Here is a 24,674-nt window from a genome sequence, read left to right as displayed (position 1 = left end):
TCTCGAGCATCTGGCAGAATTTTTGTCCACTCGTCCCAAGTATCAACCACATTGGGTCTCTTACCTGTGGTGCGGAGAAGCTCTGAGTTATAGACAGGCCAGTCATCTGCTACAAAGGGAATTCCTACTAGACATGTGGAAAGTGGGTTATCAATGGACAAGCTTCCCATGGACAAGCACATGTTGTCCTGTTTTAATGTTTTTGCTAAGGTTACCCAAACATTATGGCTAGGCTGTGGGCTAATCCAGCCGAAGGCATGCGGTACGGTGAAGAACATCCAGGCAGCAATGAGGACAGCAGCAACGGAGATATTTTTCATCTTTGGGCAGGAATAGGGCTTCTGATAGGGAATATAAGCAGAATTTGTTATCTTTATGATGAGGGGGTTTTCTGCCTTGTTCTTTTCTGTGTTCCCCTCCTCCCCCCCTTTTTCTTTTAATTTCTAAGCTACACTAAGGGAGGAGGAGTGGGTAGAAGGTCAAGGGGTTTTAAAAGGTTAGGGAGAGGGAATAACAGGGTTTTTTTTGGTTTTGTTTTTGTTTTTTTTCTTTTTTGTTGGTTTTTTGTTTGTTTTTTTTTAAAAAAAAACCAGTGTAACAACATATAGTTCAGAGAACACTTTTGTGTTAAGGCTATCTATGGCCTGATGCAGCAGACTGTTGTTTAGCTTTCAGTTTTGTCTGCTGTCTTGTAATGGGGTGGTCTGTTCTTGTGTTTGTGGGTATTCGGCGACGTCTTCGTCTCCAGGCAGAGCTGGTTTGGTTTTGAGGTGGTCTTGTGTTTGCCTCAGGAGCATTCTTGTCCCCGTTTGCAGGAGTAGTGTTCGCAGTGCCTAAGTATGACTTTATGTTTTTTCCTGGGTACCACCTTGGACCGGATGGTAGTAGCACGCACGCATATCCTCTACCCCAGGTAATCAACTGGTGAGGCCCAGAAATTTGGTGTGTTTCACGAGCAAAGGTGGTTTCTCAGTGAGCTTTGCTTGGGTGGTATTTGCAAAGTGGCTAAGTATTGGTGGGTCAGGTTCTGATGCTGTACAGTTCAGGAAGTTGATGACGTAGAGAGTCTTGCAAAGTCTTTCCACTGGAGATGTGATTCTCGTGTCTCTGTTCTGTTGATCGAGGACTCTTTTGAGGGTTTGATGTGTCCCTTCCACGATGGATTGTCTTGTGGGGTTTACAGGTATGGCGGTCTTGTGTGCTATTCCCCATTCACTGAAGAACTCCTTTAACTTGCGGGAAGTGTAGGCTGGTCCATTATCTGTTTTAATCTCTTTTGGTACACCCAGGGCGGCAAAAGCGAGGAGAAAGTGTTTTATTGTGTGCATGGTATTTTCTCCTGCATGTGATGATGCAAATACTGCTCCTGAAAATGTGTCGACCAATACATGCACGTATTTTGACCTTCCAAAAGGTGCGAAGTGAGTTACATCTGTCTGCCACAGCTGGCAGCTATTCAGACCTCTGGGATTGACTCCAGTCCCCATGGATGGTATCTGATAGTTCTGACAGTTCAGACATGTAGCAACGATAGCCTTTGCCTGATCCTTTGAGAGCTTAAACATTCTCATAAGGGCAGGTATATTTTGATGAAAAAATGCATGTGACAACTTTGCCTGGGCAAAGATGTTAGGAACATTAGCAGTTTCTACTGCCATTGCTAATGCATCCGCTTTTCTGTTGCCTTCTGCAACAAAACCTGGGAGGTCTGTGTGTGACCTCACATGCATTATATGGTAAGGTTGCTTTCTGTGGGAGATTAGGTATATTAATTTAGAGAGCAGTTGGTACAACTTTGGATTAGAGACCTCTTTGAGAAGAGCATGTTCTGCTCTCATAGCTATCCCAGCAACATAAGCTGAATCTGTGACCAGATTGAAAGGTTCGTTTTTAAATTTTTCAAAGGCTCTGACAACAGCTGCTAATTCTGCGATCTGTGGAGATCCCTCCACTATTTGTATGTCAGAGTGCCAATCTTGTATTTGGGGGTCTCTCCATGTAATCACCGACTTGTGGGAAGACCCTGAGCCATCTGTAAAGAGGGTTAGAGCCTTGAGAGGTTTTCTACTTTGGATTCCTTTTGGAATCAAATGGAAGGTTACATCAGGGTTAAAAAGTTCGTGTTTTGGGATCTTAACTGAAGTTTGGCCCGTGTAGCTATCCAGGGCTACAGGGATAGCTAAACTGGAGGCTTTCATTGGTCTGGATCAAGTCCTCAAAGTCTGTAAGAGTTATTGATAAGTATATGCATTCGAACTCACAACCTGAAAGAGAGCAAAGGCGAGTCCTTGCCTTTTTTATTAAATGTGCTATGACCTCCTGGTAGGTGGTAAGTGTCTTTGTGGGCTGGCTACTTGTAAAGACCCATTCCAGTATCAACAAAGGGTCTCGAAGCTGGGAGTCCCATTGGAAAATCAGTCCATGGAATCGAAGTGCTTTTCCCAGGATGATGAACTGGAAAGGCAGGCTGGGCTTGAAGCGACGGGCTTTGCATGAAGACAGGGCTTCCTGGACTTTGGTGATGGCACCTCTGGCTTCTTCTGTGAGAGTGCAGGGAGAGTCCAGGTCCTTAGGTCTGCGAAGAAGGTTGAACAGGAGAGCAAGGTCCTCTGTTGTAATTCCTAGCAGTGGACGTACCCAGTTGATGGATCCGCAAAGGCTGTGTAAGTCCCTGAGGGTTTTTGGGTCGTCATTTATGGTGATCTGCTGAGGTACGATGGTCCTTTCCTGGATCTGGACTCCAAGGAAAGTCCATGGCTTGGTGTACTGGATTTTGTCCTCACGAATCTCCATTTCTGCCTTTTCTATGGTTTCAATAGTCTTTTTAACTGTATTGTCCAAGTAAGCTTTGTCTGAAGCACACATCAGGATGTCATCCATATAGTGATGGATGATAGCATCGGGGAATGATTTCTGAACGGGAGACAGGATGTGAGCCACGTACCACTGGCAAATAGTAGGCGAGATTTTCAGGCCTTGAGGAAGATAACGCCAATGATATCTTTTGAGCGGGGCCTCCTTGTTAAGAGAGGGAACGGAAAAAGCAAACCGTGGAGCATCCTCAGGGTGCAGAGGAATGCTGAAGAAACAGTCCTTAATGTCTATGATAGGAAGTGTCCAGTCTCTAGGCAGCATTGATGGGGAGGGCAGGCCAGGCTGGAGAGGGCCCATGTCCTCGATGACCTCGTTGATTCTGCGAAGGTCGTGGAGGAGCCTCCACCTGTTTGTCCCAGGCTTTGGTAGAACGAAGACTGGAGAGTTCCAAGGGCTGTTGGACTCCACTATGTGGCCTTTTGCGAGCTGTTCTTCCACCGGGGTGTTTAGGGCGCGCAGTTTGGCTTTATTGAGGGGCCACTGTTCAATCCAGATTGGCTTGTGGCTTTTCCAGGTGAGACGAGGTGTTTCTGGCAGCGCGCTTAGCTCAGTGGCCCCGATTAGAAATCCTGAGTGGGAATACGTAGGGAAGCTCCCCACTGGGATAGAACGTCTCTGCCCCAAAGGGTGATGGGGGCCCTTACCACAAATGGACGAATGGTTGCCAGCTTGCCTTCAGGCCCTTCCATGAGGATGTTGTTCTTGCTTCTCATGGACACTGTAGCTCCGCCAATCCCTGAAATCATGCCTGCAACAGGTTGTAGATCCCAGTGTGCTGGCCATTCTGAGCGGGCGATGATGGTCACATCAGCACCGGTGTCCAGCATCCCTGGTAGGTGGGTCTTCTCGCCTTTGCAGGTGAGGCCACACTCGATGGTAGGCTTAGATGGTCCCACAACTTGTGCCCACATAGCTGTAGGGTTGAGAGGAATCTGTTCCCTGTGATCCTTTGGGAGTAAAAAGGCTTGTGCTATTGGAGTTCCCTTTGAAAGAAAAAATGGTGAGTCTATGCAGTATACCTGGACGAGAATCTCTTGTCCTGGCTGCACTGTCAGCACTTCTGGAACAACGAAGATCTCCTTTGGGCTATTAAGAGAGTCACCTATAATTAAAATGTGCGAAGGACCACCTTTTGGCCCATATTTGCGTGTGGGAACACGATGAACATTCTCATTATTAAAGTAAATGAACAAAGCAGTTACCAGTTGACGGCGGGTTCCCATCTGGGTTGCCCTGTGTGTTGGATCCTCTTCTTGTGGTCCGGAACGTCCTGGGATGGTGCGTGGTTGGGTCTGGGTGGCCTTTGATTTGTTGTCAGTGCCCGGGGCTCAACCGGGCGGCGCAAGGAGTTTAACGGACGCTGCTGGTAACGCTGCTGATTCTGGGGTCTTTGGTAATTGTTACGGTGGTATCGGGGGTGTGATCTCTCTGGGCAGTCCTTTATATAATGTCCAAGATCCCCACAGTAATAGCATTTAGCTTGGTCTTTAGAAGCTATGACTGCACATGCCCCAGAAATTCCTTCAGCAATACCTTTGGCAACTGCTTGGGCCACTGTATTTTCAGTGGACATGTGACGTGTACAGCATTCCAGCATTTGCTCTATGGTGGGGTCTGTATCCATGGGTGGATACATCAAAATGGCTTTGCATTTTTCATTTGAGTTACACAAGGCAAGTTTACATAAGAGTTCCTTCCTTGCCTCTGTGCTCTCTGTCTGTTTCTCCAGAGCATCTCTAAGTCTGTCCACAAATTTGATAAAACTTTCATCTATCCCTTGTTTAATAGTAGAAAAATGCATTGTTGGCATTAACTCATCATGCACGAGAAGTAAAGAGGTTTTTGCTGCGAGAGCGATGTCCTGCAGTGCCTCTTTATTCAAGGTTTCCAATTGGTCTGCTGGTTTCTGTAAGTCACCTTCACCAGCTAGTTGGACTACTGTAAAATTCGTCTTATTAGCATCTGCAGAATATGAATCTGATAATGTTTTTAAATGTCTTTTCCAATGCCTGTCCCATAACATATATTCTGCTGGGGACAGGAGGCAGTGTAAAATATTTTTTATATCGTGGGGAAGTAAGACATGTGCTGAGAACATGGCTTCTAAGAAATTTCTAAAAATATGTGAGCTTCGCCCATGTTCTTTGGCTATATTTCTTAATTGCACTAGTTCCTTATTCGAGTTAGCCTTCCATGTCTTTATAGCGGACTCGCCACCATTCCGTCCTTGCTTATATTCTACTGGGAAAGCATTAATTTTCTGTGCCAGCTCCCAGTCCCCAACTTTGGTCACTTCTACTTTAATAAGAGCCCATGGATCCGTGTGGATCGTATCAGAATCAGATTCACTGCAAGAGCTCTGGTCCTCTGAGGAGGACTGAGGCAGGGTTGCTATCCGTGACTTAAACTTTTTTCGTTTCGAAGCGTTTTTCAAAGGTTTCAGTGGCTGGGGGGGGAAACATGGCATGACCTGGCCAGGGGGAGGTGCCACTGGAGCTGGGATGGCAGCACAGCACGCACAGGACCGGGTGGGGGGGGTAGCATTTTGGGGGGTCTCTGGGATTCCGTTCGCGTGGCATTGAGGGTGGGCGGGGGGTTGGGGGGACGCGTGGTTGGGGCAGGGGGGCTGGGCGGGGTGGGGGTGCGGGCATGGGGGGAGTGGGCGTGAGCAGGCAGTGGGACCGGTCTGGGGTGCCGCGGTTACGGGGTGCTGTGGTGGGACTACGCCTGTGTGAGGTGTCCCCTGCTGTGGCAGGCAGGGAGCAGGGGGAGGCAGCGGGGATGGACACGGGCTCGGGAGCGGCGGGGGTGAGGTCACGGGAGCCCGTCGGGAGGGGCCGGGCCGGTCGGAGCCGGGGCGGGGGGAGCGGGGGCGGCGGGCGCGGCGATGGGAGGGATGGTGGGGGACATCAGCGCAGGGGGTGGGGGGGTACACAGCGGAGGGGGGCAGGGCCGACGCAGGGGTGGAGGGGGCGGCAGAGGCAGGAAAAGGGACCCCCGGCAGCGGAAGCAAGGAGGAAGCCGAGCGGGGGTAGGGGGGATGTGTGGAGTTATAGATAAGACAGGATCCACGGAGTTGGGCAGCGCAGGTCCTGCAGGAGTGGAGGATGTGGGGGGGGGAACCGTGGTGGGCCGCGTAACCTCTGCTTTAGGAGTAACGGCAGGCGAGAGGGACTTTAGGACCTAGGGGCTGATGTGAGATATGCAAGTGACATTCCTCTGAGTCCTTATCAATCTCATTAGTATTTGAAGAGGAAGTGTCTGTTACCGACTGCAAAATCTTTTCTCTGTTAAATCTTTCAACAGTTTTAGTTATTATATGGAATAAAGGCAAATAATTAGTTACAGAGAAATCCTGGTTTGTTTGGGAGATATATATTGTGTTCCCGATCATATCCCAAAACGAATTTTCAATGACTGCTTTCTTATCAGTATCAGGGTATTGCAAAATAATCCAAGTTACAAATTTTTTAAGGTTAGTTTTTGAGAGCTTGCCTTTAGAAAAGGAGAAGTTGTTAGCAGATAAGATTTCTAAAATAGTTAAATATATCTCTCTCTCGGTTTTACTTAGCTTTAATGTACTAAAATTTGTACCCATATTAATGGTTAGCCCTTCCAGCAGAAAAAACGCAAAAAAAAAGGAAAAAAAAACCGAAAAAAAATTTAGAGCCCCGAAGTTATGCGTGCAATATTAAGCTAATACTTACAGTTCCTGGGTCCAAGATCTGTGGAAGGGGTCTGCTGCGTCAGTTCTTCTTGGAACTTTCTCTCGTTCAGATGTAAGTTTTGAGTGTCGAACTGACCCTCCTGGGGATAGGATTTTCTAAAACGAAAAGTCCCTTCACAGAAGGAGCAGCTTCCCAAACAGGCAATCACAGAAAACCCCAGGGGGGCTTCGTTGCTCAACCGATGGATATCGCCTCTGGGGGGGTCCGAAGTCGCTGGGCTGCCACTTTAATAAGCCTCTCATTGGCATTATTATAAAGCAGAGCACTAGGGCTCAGGAGCTCAGTCCCTGGGTAGGGACCGGGTGCCCGAAGCTCGCTCGCTCATGCCAAGACCGCAGGGCTACCATCTAGCAAGCATGGTGATTATCAGCTCTATAGTGATTGCAAGCTCTCAGGATTTCAGCTCTGCTTGCTAGGTAGTGGTGCCCCGGGCTTGAGGCTGCAGCAGACGGAGAGAGAGAGGAGAAGGCGCAGGCTGTTCCACGAGATGGCTTTGTTTGGGGAGGTCCGTGAAGGGTCTCTGCTCTTCTTCTTTCTCTCCTAATGGGGTACAGTATGCTTCTTTTATAGGGTTGGAAAGGATCCAAGCTTGACCAATGGGTAAGGGGTTAACATGACATTGCCTTATAGGGTTACAGAGATAGGTTAAGGGTGGAGGGCAGGGAAACAGGAATTTTCTTTTGCTGTTTCAGCATTCCTATTGTTCATATTCTCCATGGTGCTTTTCCTAAATCTATGGGGTTTACTACAGAATACATGGATGGAGGACCTTTAAGCAGTGTCATTAAAGAAGTCCATATGGCTGAAGGAGAGATGGCAACCATCTGCTGAGAGGTAAGGGATGCCACTGGTACTTCTGATTGTTTGGGCAGGCTGGTACTTCTCCACAGGTGTTAAGAACAGGAGTGATTTCATATTCAAAGCTTTGTTACTGTGTTGCTTTGACGATGTGGAGAAGCAGGAGTGTCTTAGGTGAAAGACCTGCCAGCACAGGTACAGCACAACTGTTGTGGTACTCTCTTTTTAAAAATAATCAATTAATTTTCTCAACTTCGCCTCTTTGAGCATTTGCCTGGAGCCTGTCTGTATTACATTCCTTGCCTGTAAAAGCAAATATGCTGGTAGCAGAATTTTAAACTAACAGCAAACCCTTTTTTGTCACCTGGACAAAGAGAGCCCACGCCCTGCAGCAGCAGTCATTCTGTCTGTGTTTGCAGGGGACAGTCTGTAACTACAATTGCCATTTCTCTTTCAAAGGGTAGTAAGTCTTCACCTAGAAAGATACTGCTCTACTACTGATGAAGCAGCAGACTCTTTCTGTTGACAACACCATGTTCTGCCACTACTTACCTTTCAGCTAGAAGTGAGGTTCTTCCTTAGGGATGAACTCAGGCCATTAATCTTTACTGTCCTGTTTGTTTTTTTATCTACCAGTGTCTGCAAGCACTAAGTTCCTTTTACTCCGACCTTGTGATTCATAGAGATGTAAAAAGTGAAAGCATTGCTCTTGGAATGGATGGATCTGTCAAACAGGGTAGGTATTCTTGGTCAGGCACAGCATTCCTGGGCTGTGGGGTGTGGGGCTGTTTAAGACTGACAACCAGTTCTCCAAGAGCAGTGTCTGTGGGAGTGCACAGACCACTGCTGCAAGCCAAGAGTGCAGCTGCCCTGTGCAGAGAGGGCTTGAGAGAAACAAGGTGTCAGGAATGGCTTTGGTTTGTGTGTGACCCTTCCAGAGCACGGTGGGACTTACAGTCTTAAACTTCAAGTGAATAAAAGCCACTGAGTGAAACATGGAAGTTTCTAAAAGTGATTCCAAATTTCCTCAGTGACAGCCTTGAGGAATCAGAGCATGGCCACTTTTCCAGCTAGAGTCAACTCCACATTCTTAGACTCAGAGTGGGAAATTCCTTAACTTGGTTTCTTAATTCAAGCTGGCTTAACAACACTGGGTTTCCTCCTCAGCTGATTTTGTCCATCTGCTCTGCTCAGATGACTTCTGAGCAGAGCAAGTGGAGTTCAATGGTTGGGAAAGCTCACTGAATGGCACCAGAATATGTGAATAAGGATACATATGGGATCAAAGCAGATATTTGGTCCCTTGGTGTTGTGGTGATAGAAATGCTGCAAGGAGAACCACCTTACTCTAAGGAAATTCCTCTCAAGGTAGGGTGCAAATACTAGCAGATACCATTGTCTCTCTAATCTGTTCCAGGCTCTGTCTCCCAAGAGACAAAATCCCACTCACATCAGCTTGGACTAGTTCAATCAAGGCCCATCTACCAATAGCTGTCCTTGGAGCACATCAGCATCTGGTGTAGCTTTGGTTGAATCAATGGGAGAACCTCATAAGAGGAGTGACATATTCCCACTGAAAAATGTCCCATTTTGGCCTTCAGTGATGCTTTGAATTTCTCAGGCACTTTTTGAATTCTTCTTGAGCTGTGTCTCAGAATGAGAAGAAATGTTCAGTGGCAAGTTTCTAAAACTGGGGAACTTGTATGAAAAGCATTTCAATTGTGTCTGCAGGCACAGAACCCTTTTCAGTCTTGCATCACTGCCAATTACTTACCTGAGCCTTACCTGGTGGTTCTAGAAATGCCTTAATTATTCATTACCAAATCATTTTTTAAAGTATGTTTTAGCAGAGGGATTAGCTTCATTAATGCATTCACTTGAGTATCAAAATTAGCAGAGAGTTACCATAGGGATATTATCTGGAGAGTTACCATATTTCTTTTTCTGATTAGACCATTAAAAGTTTTTCTTTGACCATGGATGTGAAGCTGATTGAGAATTTGGAGCCTGATGAAAGACAGAGTTGCAGGTATCTCCTGTCTGCCTGAGCAGCCATTTCCATTATAAAATATTTGTGGATGTAACTAAATGTGCTTGTGTTGAACTGAAGTTCCAAATGTTTCTGTTCCTTTAAGCAAGGAATAAGTTGATGGATCTCCTTTTTGACATCTGGTTAGCATTTTGATCAGGAAGAGAGCAAAAACTTTGACCTTTTTTTAAATGGAAGCTATGCTTTAGAGAGCAGTGAGCACTGCAGAGATGAACTGTATGTAAGAGTGCTTGGAAATAATGTGGTAAGACCAAATTAACTCTTTAAAAGAGCCTGCAAAGCCTATAAAGTCAATCCTCAGGGCAGCAAAATGTGCTTTTGGCTGACATAGCTCCTACTAACTTGGTCAGCCCATGAAATCAGCTGTCAAGGCAAGATGATTTGCATATTGGAATAGCTGTGGCTGCTATTTTGTGGGTCTTTTTGTTGGTGCAGAAAAATCATCTCTAACTCTCTGCTGGGGAAGAAACTGCCACTGGAGGCTGGAGCTTGAAAAATGGGGTCTGTGTGAGCAGTTAGTTTTCAAGAGAAAACTGAGTAGAATCATAGAATGGTTTGGGTTGAAAGAGACCTTTAAAGGTCATGTAGTCCAACTTCCCCACTACGAGTGGGGATATCTGGAGGTAGATTTGGTTGCTCAGAACCCTGTCTGACCTGACCATGAATGTTTCCAGGGATGGAGCATCTAGGACCTCTCTGGATAACCTGTTTCAGTGTTTCCCCACACTCCTCTTAAACAGTTTCTTCCTCCGACTTAATCTGAAAGGATCCTCTTTTGATTTGAAAGCATTTCCCCTTTTTCATAGGCCCTGATAAAAACCCATCCCCATCTTTCTTAGAACCCCCTTGAAGCCAGTAAGACCTCCCCAGGGCCTTCTCCAGGCTGAACATGCCCAAGTATTGCAGTCTTTCCTCATAGGAGAAGCGTTCCATCCTTTGATCATTTTTGTGGCCCTGTCCTGTGCTTTGGTAGCTTGTTCAGTTTTCCCTGGAGGCAAAAGAACTGCAGTAGCATGATCCCAGCTATGGAGGCCTGAAATGGTGCTGTTGGTGAAGGAACCCCAATGAAGCCATCCCAGCCAAGCAGTCCAAGACTTTGCTGTGGGATGGAAGGGGTTGTTGGGGGGCTCCCTTTGAGCATCAGAAGGGCCTCAGCTTGTCCCTCTTAGAGGTTCCTGACACCAAAACAGGCACAACTGAGCGGGACTTGTCACAGCCCTTTTTGCTGCCTGGCACAGTTGAGTAGATGGGAACTGCTGGGTTGCTGCCAGGTTTTGTGACAGATTGGGAGCTGCAGAATGTGCCACTTGGCTGTCCCTGCTGTGCAGGTGCCAGCCAGCATAGGAGGTGCAGGGGATGCAAAGGTAGATGCTGCTCACCCTGCAAGTCAGAGCTGAGTCTATCAGTGCTCCACCACTTGTCTCCCTACTCTTGGTGCTGAAAACCTCAGTGGTCTTCAGATGAGCACATGGGCCCAGATCCTACTGGGATAAACATTTCTTGGCTGTCCTCTAGTTTCTTGAAGGAAGTAGCTTATGCTCCTCATCTCTTTTGACAACTAGAATAGCTCATGCCTACAAGAAAGAGGATCCCTAAGTCAATATTTTGTGTTTCCCAAAAGCGGAAAATTCCTGGACTGCAGCAGCATTCCCAGAGTCTTGGCAGGGCAAATATTGCATCAAGCTAGAGACACCTTAATAAATGGATTAATAGAATTATGGGCCAAGTATTCCAGGCACTGGACGTGTGTTAGCAAGGTGCTTGAAGATGGAGGTGCAGATTGTTCCTTCAGATCTTTTTCTGCATGCATCTTTCTGGTATCTTGTGGAATAGTACTTGAGCCCATGAGAAAATAAGTTTGGTAAGTTGTGGTTCATTTGTTTTCTTTTCCTTTGGGCAGCATCCATTTTTAGTCCCAGCCAAGCCTCTCTCCAGCTCACCCCTCTGATCACTGTGGCAAGGCAGATGAGGGAGGACAGGAGATGTGACAGTGATGGAACTGCTTTGTCCAGTGCCAGCAATGGGTGGCTCTCAGAATAAAAACTGTTTAAAACCTCAATTCAGTTGGAAGATACCCTTCCTTCTCACCCTGTGATAAAGTTGTACATTCACTTTTTAATTGTCCCTTGTTTCTTAAAGATGCAAAGTCCCATTTATGGGGGATTTTGGTATGGCTTGAGATTGGAGAACGGTGTCTTTCTTTCCTAAACTCAAGACTGCACTGCTTATGGAATACAGCCCACTGGATGGGTTTTTCCCAGTCATGGTCCTCTTTGATAAGGAAGACAGCACATTTTAATTTCCAACCAGACACAAATGAAGAGCGTGGCAGACAAAATATCACATGGAGATGCAGGCTTTCAGCCGTAGCTCTGGAGGGTATCAGCTCTCAGCCATTGGATTTGTACAACTAATATCAATCTCTTTGCCTGGATGAGAGTCTTACTCAGATGAAAAAGCAGCAAGATCAGAAAGGGCCCATCTGATGCAAAGCTCTGAAAGGGCCCATCTGATGCAAAGCTGTCAATGGAAACATGAGGTGAGAGCAGGTCCAGCCACGGCCAGCTCTGAGCCCCAGCAGAGCCCTGGCAGAGCACAGAGCAGCCTCAGCACTGGCAGCCTGGAAGAAGGAGTTTGTAGCAGCAAGCAGCAGCAGAGCAGCATTGGATGCTTGCCTCTTCCTCGATACAGATCATTCATCCTGTATCAGAACCAAACTGGCCATGGGCTGCTCCCAAGGGGAGTCATAGCCATGCCATGGGCTGTGCAGCCTGGTGGGACTGGACATCTTGAGTCTGTGCAGGCACAGAGAAGAGCCAAAGAGAGGGGGGTGGTAGTGTCACTGCTGAGGAGGCTGCTCTCAATTAATATTTGCAGCTAAATATTAATTAACTGTCCTGGATTTCCTGGAAAGCACAACAGGCCTGATTTTTCAGACAGCTGCTGAGGTGAGCTGCTCTGGTTTCCTGAACAGGGGATCCCCAGGGGAAGCTGAGAGAGCTGCCAGGAGCCTGCAGCTGGCACAACAGTGGCTGACAGGACCTGGGTGTTCCACAGCAAGGGGGGCCAAATGTCCATCCCCCCAGCCCCATCAGAAGCTCCTGGGGAGCTCCAGTATCCAGGGCAGGAAAACAGGCTGTGGCACATCAGATCATGCAGAAGTGCATGCAGGAAGGGCACTGAAGCTGTGCCAGCTTGACCCAAGAGCAGCAGATGGGGAGAAAGCCACAGGCCTCTCTAAGCTCTGCACCCACCAGGACTGATGCCACTGTCCAGGGAGAGCTCCAGGGGGATCCTGCTGCCAGCCAGGTGTGAGCTGCAGGCTGTGCCCTGCCCTCAGGGCAGTCCCAGACAGCAGTGGTGAGCACAGCTCTGGGAGCTGAGCGCAGGAACTCCTCCACTTAGTGCCAGCTTCACTCTGGGAGGAGGTGAGTAGTTATACACTATATACAGGTGTATATCTATACACTTATGTATTTATCTGACCACTTAGTGCAGTAAAAATTAGAGGGGTTTTCTTCCAAGCTTGGTGTTCACAGCCCATCCTTGTGGCCAAATCCAAATTCTTTCTCAACTGTTCAGTGTTTGGAAAGTTGGCATGAGCTGATCCGTGTTTGTGCTGGATGTTGTAATTGCCTGGGCTGTTGGGAGTTTTCAAGCTTATTTTCTTCCTTTAGTTCTCTCCCTTTCTGAACAGAAGGGACAATAATTAAAGACTCTTTGATTTCCAGGTTGTTGTAGCCTAAAGAGGAGCTGCCATCTTCCAAGGAAGGAAAACAGGGAGATAGAGTTAAGAGGTCAAAGAATGCCCCTCTTTTCTTTGCAGGATGGTTGAGACATATGAAAGTTGTTCCTCTTTCTGCTAGAAACTTGCTGCTTTTGACTTGAAACAGATTTAAACTTCCAAAGCCACCTGAGTGATGCTGAGGGCAGTAGGAAGATCACCCCTCACAGCCCAAAGGTCTTCTTGAAACCTCAACCTTCAGAAGGAAACTCTGGTAAACCCATAGTGGGCAACATTTCATAAAGGTCAAAATTACACTTCTGGGTTTAATAGCATTTATGGAATTAAGGGAATTAAGAATGAAGGTTTGTTTTTTCTAACTTCCAGGGTGTTTGACATAACAAGTGGAAGGAACATGCACATGAGAAGCCATGGTCTGTCAGAGGAAGGGTCTCTCCCCAAGATTAAAGCTTAATTTGGGGGTTTACTGGGGGTAGAAAGAGTTTGATAGGGAAACTCATGAGATTGCTTTTCTACTTAGTTTATTAGCAAGATTTATTGATTAGTAAATGTAAGAGTTTAGGGGTTGCTATGTTTGGTCTTTTTGCCTCTATTAAATAATGAAATTAAAAAATGTCACACTCAAACCAGACAGATATTCAGAAAAGTAGAACTGACCAATTGAATTAGAAATAAAGGAATTAAAATGCCTGGGTTGTTTTCTCACTTCCAGGATGACTGCCACTATGAGAGGAAGGAACATTTCTGTGAGAAGCCAGCACCTGCAGGACAAGGAAGTGTCTTTTGCCAAGACTTAAGAATTTTGGGGCTAAGAGAACTTAAAGATGGAACAGAAAAATGAATGAGCTTTACTATCTGCTTTTGTCATGAACTTATAGTCATGTGCCACATTCCAGATGTCATCTGCCCTTTTTTTTTAACATTTATTTTCTTTTTTCTACTTAATTTATGTAATTGTGTTTTGAATAACGTATGTAAGAGGGTTTGGGTTGGTTATGTTTTATAATATGTTTTTATAATGTTTTATAATATGTTTTATTATATGGTTTACTATGGTTTTTATTTATTAAGTTTCATAATGTGTTTTTTGTTAGTTAAACCCAAATTTGTTTGCTTCCTTCATGTTCCAAATGCAGCATTGATTGGGAAAAACCCAGGCACTCACTTTCTTCCCTTTGGAAAGACCCCAGCCTCTTGCTCGGTGAGTCGGGAGTATGAATGTGGATCCCTCTTCCTCCAACCTGTGGGATTTTATCATTTATTCCTAAGACTTCCAAAACATAAGCTTGAAACTGCAAACCCTTCAAGCCTGGGGACTGAGCCAGGTTTAACTTGCTGTTGCATGGAAGCTCCTTTACTTTCCAGTCCAAATGTAAACATTTCCTTCATTTTGCTATTTCAAATCCTTTTGCCATGGGGTCCCCTGGGGGTGGATGCCAGGGTTTTGCCTAATTTATTTTACCAACCTGTACTGCTCCCTGTACTCCCTGTGGTGCTGCAGCCCCTGCTTCTGTGGTGCCCCTCAGTCCTGGGAATCTGACTAGCAGCACATGGCACTCAGGTTTCAGCGCCAAAGACAAGCAGCAGGTTTTAGTCCAGTAAGAGAGAACAAGTCAGCCCCAGATCCACTGTACCATCCGTGGTCTCCTGCCTGTACTTGTTGGAAATGAGATAACTTTCCTAATTGTTGATTTTAATTACCTTATTGATTAATTGTTTTTAAAACTATAAGTAGTGTATTAGTCTTTAGCAGTGTAATTTTTCTTTAGCAGTGTACCTAAGTTTTTTTCTTACTGACTGTTATTGTTAGAGTGTGATTATTAGATCTCCAAAAACTTTAAGCTATGATGAACTAACCCTGATAAGCTTCAATGAAAAAAGCCCTTGGGAGTTAAAGGCTGGACACCTGGAATCCATAATTTATAGCCCTCCAAGGACATGTTGAAGTAGAAGAGACTAACAAAGGTGATTCAGCATGTTCTGGAGACTCCCTGTCTGGGAAAAAGATAATAAGAAAACTAAAAGGTGTGGACTAATTAGCATGAGAAGTGAGAAATCAATAACCAATAGAAGACAAAATAATAATTTATGCAAAAAAAATGTGTAATTTAGAACAAATGAATATTAACTTATTTGCTAAAAATGTAGAAATAGGGGAAAAATTTTGCAAGTTGTGTGCATCTCAGTGGAGCACCCCTGGAATAAACTAATACCTACTTCCTAAGACTACAAAAACAGCATCAGAGAGTTTCATTTATGCTGATGCTTTTGGCAACATACTGGCAAGTCTCTGGGAATCAGCTGGCAGCAAAACTCCAGAAATTGTCAGTGAGTAAGAGCAGGAGTGACTGTGGGAACAGGACTGCAGGCACTCAGAGGGAATGGTGGCAAAGTGAGCAACATCCGCACGCAAACCAGACTGTCGGGCTCTTCCTCCTCCTGGGGGCTCCTCCCGTGGTGTGTAAGCTCCCAGCTGCATCTTTGTTACCCAAGAAGGTTTAAAAATGGGATTCAGAGTGTTTACAGCCATGTGCCAGGAAAAACAGGAGAATGATCCCTATTTCATGCAAAGATAAAATGCAGAATCCAGGCTGGCAGAGCTGACACAAAAGGCTGGCAAGAAGCCAAGGTTCAAAGCCTGGCTGGGGACACGTTGGTGCTCAGCCCTCCTGTGGAAAGGAATCAAACACCAGCGACCTTTGATGTTTTATTTTGGATTGGTTTTGGCTTTTAGTGTTTGTCTCCCCACAGGAAAGAGGATCTGGTGTTCCAGGTTTCTCAGTCGTTCAAGCCTGAAGTGTGAAATAACAGCAACTACTTAGATACATTACATTACATTACAACCTACTGCTTAGGTACAACATTTCCAGCACTTGCACCTGCAGGGCTCAGATTTTGGGCTCAGAAGGGCAGGCTCAGCTCAGTAATTCGTGAGAGCCCCTGCTATAAGGGTAGCCACTGCAATGAAGAATTCTGGAGAAGTTCGCCAGCCTCCATCCTGTGGCTGCCTCTGCTGAGAAATGTAGACAAACAGTCTAAGTATTATGTGTTTCTAAGAAATCATTTTCTTCATGGTTGGTCATTTAGGCCACACACACCTACAAAAGCACTGATACTCAGCCTGAGAAAGCAAAGGGATAGAGAACTATTCTTACTAGATCTAGAAAGCACAGGGTTAAATGTCATCTAAAGGAAACGTAAATACCGGAACTATCAGGGGCTTGAGTTTTTGGTTTTCTGGTGGTTTTTTTTTTTTTTGTTATTTTATGGGGTGTGGAGTTTTGTTTTATTTTTAATTACCCGTGACTTCTCAATTTAAAAATAAAAAAGAACGGGCAAAGATCTGGGCCTTCACCATTTGTCTAGTTGGGAAGCCATGCTAGCATTTTAAATGGCTCTACACAAGTTTTTTTTTTCGAAGCTGGAGGGTTCTCCAGCCCCAAGGTCACCACTGATCAGTGCATGAGTCAACCAAGAGCAGCAGAGAGAGAGCAGCTGGTCCAACTCTGTGAAGTCTGGGAGGTTGCATATTGTCATAATGCAAATAATCTCTATGTGTCAGACTGAAAGAACAATTCTAAAGAATTGCTTGATTAGATTAGGAACTTTCAAATTCTTTGGATCTACAGCCATAGCTTTTCCCACTTACTAATGATTATTAATTAATTAATGTAGCTGGACATCAGAAAATGTCCCAAAGCACTGCACAGAACCAGTGGAGGACGCACTGTTGGCATTCTATAGCTCTATAGCTAAGATTTGAAGTATGCTTTTCTGGCAAGTATCCAAAAAAAATGCAAAATCACTTCCCTTATAGATCTTCACATTAATTTTCCTCAGGAAACCAAACATTGAACAGCAAGAAGTGTTGGAAATAGTACTTACAGTTCTGCAACACCTTCTAACACCATATCTAAAATCCCAGTTTCAAGGGAAATAATGCCCAGAATTTTAGGAGTATTCCAGGAATGCACTTATTGCTTGCCATCACAATATGAATGCATGAACCTATGTCACAGGTTTCGTAGATAAACACACCCCCCAAAAAATGGAAGGGTAAAAGAGATTGATTTAGAACATGTGAAAAATGCTTATTTTATGATTGGCTTTTGGCAAATCTTAAAATGAATATTATATGTGTTGTGTTAGAAAGTAATGCTGTATTAATTCTCTTAAGTAGTGTGTTGAATAGAGGTTTAGGTTAGAACATAATGTTAAAATAGAAAATATGCTATGTAAGATACTTGTTTTAAAGAAAGGACTCGGAGGGAAATAGCAGCCACAGGACACCTAAATCTTTCAGAGAAAAAGAATTGATTGCTCCATTATCAGAAGAAACGAACTTCTCCCGCCTCACTCAGCCCTAAGACGCCATTAGGATTCAGAGGAAGAAGCTGACACTGACCAGACAGAATCCTGTCTTTGAATGGAATTTATGCATCATGTATGAAGGGTATGAATATGCAACAGGCTGTTGCTTTTAAGGGTTAATCCTTTGTTAACGGGTGTCCTTTTCCGGGCGTATGCTGCCAGAAAAAGGTACCCGGACGTCTGTAACTCTTTGTTCCTATTGTGTCATATCGTCCTAATCCAAATTGTCCAAAATTTTTATTACCCTAATTATATTGCTATTTTTATAGCCATTTTATTACTATTAAACTTTTAAAATTTTAAAAACAAGTGATTGGCGTTTTCCACAAACACCATATCTAAAACCCCAGTTTCAAGGGAAATATGGCCCAGGGTAGTTTTTTGTTTTGTTTTTGTTTTTGTTTTTGTTTTTTTTTCCACGCATTCATCACAATATGAATGCTTTAACCCGTGTCACAGGTTTTGTAGACAACACACACACAAAAAAAATAAAATTGCAGGGTACAAGAGATTGATTTAGAACACATATTTTCCAAACAAAACCCCTAAACTGTGGGCGGAAAAAACCCTTAATTCTCACGGACACTGGGGAAAACACATGAAGGAAAAGTTTCCTTGCAGACACGACTGCGGCTGGCACCAGCTCCGGCTCCGGCCGTACAGCAGCACCGAGGGCGGCCGCAGGAGCCGGCGCTGCGCTGGGCTGGGCTGGGCTGCGCTGGGCCCGCCCCGCCCCGCCCCGCCCCGCCCCGCCCCGCCGCGGCCGCGCTCCCTCCCCGGGGCCGAGGCCGCCTCCGAGGCCGCCTCCGGGGCCGCCTCCGCCCCGGGACCGCCCCGGGACCGCCCCGGCCGCTTTCCCTTCCCTCCTCCCGGCCCCGGGACGGCCTCTGCCCGGCCCTCTCCCCGGCCCCGGCCGCTTTCCCTTCCCTCCTCCCGGCCCCGGGACCGCCTCTGCCCGGCCCTCTCCCCGGCCCGCCCCCTTTCCCTTCCCTCCTCCCGGGCCCGGGCCGCCTCTCCCGGCCCTGGGTGGCAGCGACGTGGTGCTGTGCGGTGCTGTGCGGTGTCGGAGGCGCAGCCATGTGGGTGGCGGCGCTGCTGGCGGCGCTGCTGGCGGCGGCGGGGGCGCAGTACGAGCGCTACAGCTTCCGCAGCTTCCCGCGGGACGAGCTGATGCCGCTGGAGTCGGCCTACCGCTACGGGCTGGACCAGTACAGCACCGAGAACTGGCCCGAGAGCGTCAGCTACCTGGAGGTCAGCATGCGGCTGTACCGCCTGCTGCGCGACAGCGAGGCGTTCTGCCACCGCAACTGCAGCGCGGCCGCGCCGCCGCCCCCCGCGCCCCGCAGCGCCGCCCTGCAGGAGCTGCGCCTCCTGTCCGGGGTGCTGCGGCGGGCGCAGTGCCTGCGGCGCTGCAAGCAGGGGCTGCCCGCCTTCCGACAGGCGCAGCCCGGCCGCGAACTGCTCGAGGAGTTCCAGCGCCGCGAGCCCTACAAGTACCTGCAGTTCGCCTACTTCAAGGTGAGGCCCCCCCACCCGCTGCCTCTCGTTGATCCCTCCTCCTTTCTCCTCCCATCGCTCTGCTGTCCTGCCTCCGCTCCCCCCGCCTCTATCGGAGGCTCTCGAAGTCTCCCCTGGTGCGGTGTCAGCCTCCAGGCCCGCCAAGCGCGCCTGTCAGTGTCGTGGTGTCCTGGTGTGCCCAAATGCCTCGTGCACCCGATGCTAGAAAAACCTCCTGTCATGCCGACCACCTCTCACCTGGCCCTCAGAGCAGGTTACTCTGGGCCACATGCTCATTTCCCATCACCTCCTCCTCCATACCAGTTCTCATCTGCCTCACCTCCATTTCTTCCTTGCCCCCCTAGGCTGCCAACCCTACACTTTGTGATTCTCTCCCCGACAAACCTTTCAGTTGTTTCTTTCCACTCCTGTATCCCACAGGGGGATTAGCCTGTGCCTTGTCTTTCCCCCTGCTTACCCACATACCATCCAGCTCCCTCTTCACCCTGTTTTTTACAACTCATCCAGCTCATCCCCTAGAATCAGCCCTTCCACTTCTTCCTAGACATCTGGCCACTGGTGTCCAGTAGCTGTGTCATTCCTGCCCCTCTTTCCATCTTTCCATCTGCCTTACTTTCTAACCTTCTCTGGAACCTTTTTCAGACTCTTCATGTCACAGCTCTGCTATTGCAAATGATCTTCACTGCTTCTTCTTCTTCAGCGTGTCCACCTTCTTCACTTGCTCGTTTCTGGTCCAGTTCTTTCAAGTGCAGCAGCCTGGCCCAGCCTGTGACTTGCCCATAGCCTCATGCCTGGAAAACTCCAGTTTCATTGCAGCTGCAAGAAGGAACGAAGCAAAAATTGGCTGCTGAAGTGGGACACTATAATACCTTGGAATGGTATTTACCTTTTGCTCTTGGGTCAGCCAAGACTGGGGACACACTTCTCTCTTAACAGATTTCATCCTGTTGTTCTAGCTTATCATTCTACTGTCCAGGATCTTATTGATTATTTTCTCCCTTCTCATCTTCACCTTCTGTTCTCTATATCAGGGTCCATCCCTCCTGCCTTCCCCTCAGATACTGCAGTTATTTGCATTTGAGGTTAACAGGGCCTCTCTGTGGGGAGGAAACAAGCTGAGCTCTTTGGTTAGATTGTTTTCCCTTTTAGGGATTCACTCCCAACATATCCCAGTATACATTACATAGGGTTGTATGCTTGTGCATTCTTTTGAGGTTGCCTCTTGAAAACACACATCTTCTAAACTGTTGCTGTGCCCTGTTTTTAGGAGTGCTGTTTCCTCAGCAGTTTTTCCAAACATTCCCAGGGAAACGTGTTCTCATGAAACCAGAACAGCATCCACATGCACAGCGTCACACTGGTCTCTAATGCCTTCCCTAAGACCATACAAAAGAACTTGATACATTTTAGCCTCTGCCTTTTCTTTTAACTGAGAGGGCAGGAATTCCTCGAATTCTCAAAGCCATATATGGATACCAAAATGACATCACCAAAAATGTTTCCTCTTCTTATCTTAATTTAACTATTAATTCCCCCCTTGTGGCACGTACAAAGTTTGCACTGTACAGATAACACCAAATATAATTTCTTCTTATCATTTTGAATACAGTCAGGTAACTGCCAGGTAGGAGTGTGAGAGGGAAATTGTAGGAATCCCTCCCCCTCCCTTTTAACTCTTTTTTCAATCACATTTGCATTAAGTTTGAGTAGTAGTTTGGTGGTTTTGCCTTTAGTGACTGTTGTTTATTTTGTGTTTCGTACTGGATTTGTAGTTCAGTGCTGAGCCCTTATCTTTCTCGAGGAGTTCTAAATTTGCCTTCTAGAGCTACAAACTGCTGCATCCAAAGGGCTTTTTCCTGGCTGGTGGTTTCTATGAAAGGAATGTCCTTTCCCCCACCCCTCCACCCCCTCCAACAGCGTTTATAGTAGAGGGAGAAGCCGGAGGGAAGTGCTTTATGTAATTTTTTAGAGTGACCATGTGTGTATTCAGGTGGGCTCACAGAGAAATTTGCCACGTTGTAAGATTCTGGGAGTAGCTGTTCCCGCGCTGCTGCTTGCTCCTCTGGAGGGAGCTTTCTCAGAGCCACTGAGTTCACTTAGGAGTGTGTTTCTACAAAACCTCTTCTTATTTTTTTTTTTTCTAAGAGGTGAAAATTAAAACCAAGAGTGAATCATGGACCTAAGTAAAAATGAGACATGTCAGCCTACCAAAGAAGCAGGTTTACAGCTACAGCACAGAAGAAACTAGGCATTTGACGAAAGTGCAGCTGAGATTTCCCTTTGCATTTAGCACAGTCAGGGCGGACTGGAAACACGTAGTTTTGGGACAGCCAGGAAGGGCAGCTGGCAGAGCTCCAGTGCTGGGACACTCCTAGCAGCACAGCAGCAGTGGCTGGGTTGAAGTTTGGCTCCTGTGCAGCCATCTCTCAGGTTCCTTTCCAAAATGAAAGGGCACCTTTCATGGGTGTAAGCAGATGGGTGCGTGTGCACACTTTGATTCTTGCTCGTGGTTTCGAATGTGTGCTGCCAGAAGCTGTTTCACATGTGAGGTGGAGCTCTGTATTGCCTGTACATCAATACCCTGAACAGCCTAGAAAAGGGGTTTTAACAGTTCACAAATACCCCAGACTTTTGCTTTCTCTCTCACTCTTCCTAAATATGTGCATATATACTATATAATTTATGAAAGTATGCATGTGGGTGTATATATATATAATTTTAAGAAATCATAAATGGCACACACACAGAAGTACATACATGTTTGGTACATACAGTTGTAAATGAGAAATGCGCACTTCACAAAGTATGTCTAACAGGGATTAAAGTTAGTTTAAAAATGGGCACAGAAAATTGCTTTGGGACACAATTTTTGACCAAGTCTCTGCAGTATGATCTAACTTTGTAATACCACCAGGTAGATATATTATTTTAATAATGTCCTTTGTGCTGCTAGGCAAATAAATGACATAAACACATACAAACAGTGATGACTCCCAACTACTATCCATAGGTTAGCATCAGTACTTGCTGTGAGATTAATCCCTCCCAGTAGCCCTGGTATTTTGCCTTGTCAGCTCTATGAACAGGGGAGGGGCAAGGGATAGAACCTAATCTTTTTGATTTACAACAGTCATCTATTCTATCTGCAAAAATGATAGACTTCTAAGTAAATTGTTCACACTCTTCTAGGAGTAAAACTGAGAGGAATTATATCAGTTTTATTGTACAATTGTATCTGCTGTGCTCTCAGTAGAAGTAAATTTGTGAGTATACAGAATGCAGGAAAAGTCATTGAGAAAACTGGGAACCTTTGAACTGTTCTGTTTTGTTTTCTCCAGGTAATCTTTTTCTTTAACACCTTCTTTTCCCTATCTCTGTTTAGGCTAATAATCTTCCAAAAGCTATTGCAGCAGCTCACACATTTCTTCTGAAGCATCCAGATGATGAAATGATGCAAAGAAATATGGCCTACTATAAGAGCATACCTGATGCTGAGGAGCATATTAAAGACTTGGAGATAAAGCCTTATGAGGTATGCTTTTTATTCGGGAGAGTCTGCTCTTTTGGAACTGTTCTATTACTCCTCTTATTGGGTGAGTTTCAGGGATCTCATTTGCTTATGTGTTCTCAGTTCTTAATCTCTTTTTGTCATCTCAGTCCTCTTTGTTCTGCTTTCCTGGTGCATTCAGTAATTCTCACCTCTCCTGCACTTCATTGTTCCATAAATGAGTCACAGCAAATCAGAGAGTGGCGTACCTGAAAGCTGCTACATGCAGATTGCTGCTGGAGCTAAGCAGGTGCCTAGTTATCCAAATTCATGAGTGCTGTAGTGGCACAGCTGAAAATAGCTCAGACATTTGGCTTTGAGATTCCACTGAAAATCTCTGTCGCAGCCTCACACTGCTGCTTCTTTCCAGCAGGCTTTTCTTTTGATTGGAAATGGAATGACATACTCTGCTCCCTAGGAAATATCTGTTAAAATCCATTAGTCTCCCGTGTTTGTTCTCACATCATCTGGAGAGCAGCTCATCTAGAAATTTGGAGACATCATTTGCTGTGTTTTGAGTTTACACAACACTTCTCGCGGGTCAGTTACTGCCGATTCATTGCTGCCAATTTTCCAGAATCTCTTTGTCAGGGCGGTGAGAGCGTACAATGGGGACAACTGGCGCACGTCCATCTCGGACATGGAACTGGCTCTTCCCGAGTTCTTCAAAGCCTACGACGACTGCATAGCAGCCTGCGAAGGCTCCCGAGAGATCACAGACTTTAAAGACTTCTATCTTTCCATTGCAGGTCAGTGGTTACCTTGAAACATGAAGGAAAGATGACCCCAAAGTGCATTTTAGTTTATTCATAGGATTGGTTACCCAAGTCCTGTTTCCTCAGTTTAGGCCAATGGGAGTTTATTAGATTCACTGAAAACTGTTTAACTCTGGTTTACTTTATGCTGTCATCAGTAACATAAATGAGGTCTATCAGGAAATCGGAACAGAGATCTTACATTAGCATGGAAGTTCTGTGTCAGAGTAACATAGAAGTGTAAATAACAGGTGCTCCATCTGGGTAGCGGCGGTCATCCAGCCAGGTCTCTTGACTATCATTTCAGTATCACTTTGAGGCTCAGTGGTTAGTTAGCCTGCCTTTGAAATCAGCTTTCTGGTTTGTGTAGGTCTGGTAATCTGCATCTCCTTTCTCGTAAGTATGACAAGGTTTTGTTGGCTATTTTTAATCTTTCCTGCATTAGAGTTTTACTAGTAGGTAACATCTATATTTTGTGTGTATAGCAAAAAAAAAAAAACAAACCAAAAACCCATTGCTTTGCAAAGTAAAAGGGACATCAGCTTTTTTGATTGTTGTCAAAATAGCACATGCATATTTCCTATGCTCTTTGGCAGCGAAAGAAACAAGTAATTTCTCCAGTGCTCTGACATCTCAGTATTGTTGGAAATATTTTTGTGGAGAACACCTGCATATTTTCTCAATAAACTTAGAAATTCTCTTGCACTTTTTGTGTTTCAAGTTGCCCTAAGGAAAATTATTCCAACTTTTTGTCCTAAAGCCATAACATGTCTTGGTGAGGGGAGGCTTTTGTGAAGTATGTTTATACATGAGCGGCTTCAGTTTCTCATGGTGTGCAGCTGGTATCCACCAGAGCAGCTGACATGGAATAGCTATTGCAGACTATTTCTCAAGCCTTGACTTGCTCTTGGGCAAAACATGCAGGGGTCTAGGGTAACAAATACAGAGTGAAGCACAAATCACAGGAGGTAAAACAAGAAACACAGACTTTCTTCCCCAGTGGGTCCTCTTGTGGACAATCCACAAGCCACTGTAAAGAACAGTGTCTATGCTTAGCTGTGATTGACACTTACTATCACCCTCCCTCTGCCTCCTTGGAAGGGAGGGACAATTCCCAGCAGCAGTGATGGGAAGGAAAGGCAGGAATTACTGCATGATGTCACCATGGCCATGTTCATGCATTTCAGGTATTTCACTCTTGAGATAAGAACACTCAAATTTATTTGCACTGCCTGGGCTGAATCGTGCTCGTGTTGCAGGGAGAGATTCTGCCTCCAAGGGTCTGCAG

The 24,674-nt window shown here is 45.9% G+C and overlaps 1 protein-coding gene across 1 annotated transcript in view; it reads left to right on the top strand.

Moving 5' to 3' along the window:
* Positions 1–18,575: 18,575 nt before the first annotated feature.
* CRTAP (cartilage associated protein) overlaps positions 18,576–24,674 on the top strand; it is a 28,328-nt gene continuing 22,229 nt past the window's right edge. Inside the window, exons 1-3 of the mRNA XM_036379167.2 lie at positions 18,576–19,084; positions 22,467–22,616; positions 23,209–23,380. Of these exons, the coding sequence (XP_036235060.1) occupies positions 18,644–19,084; positions 22,467–22,616; positions 23,209–23,380 (763 nt within the window). The 5' untranslated portion in view covers positions 18,576–18,643. The remainder of the gene's footprint in view (positions 19,085–22,466; positions 22,617–23,208; positions 23,381–24,674) is intronic.

The sequence above is a fragment of the Molothrus ater genome, chromosome 1 (genome assembly GCF_012460135.2).
Source record: "Molothrus ater isolate BHLD 08-10-18 breed brown headed cowbird chromosome 1, BPBGC_Mater_1.1, whole genome shotgun sequence".
Lineage (NCBI taxonomy): Eukaryota > Metazoa > Chordata > Aves > Passeriformes > Icteridae > Molothrus > Molothrus ater.
Note: the sequence above shows the minus strand (reverse complement) of the source record. Positions and strands in the feature narration are given on the sequence as shown.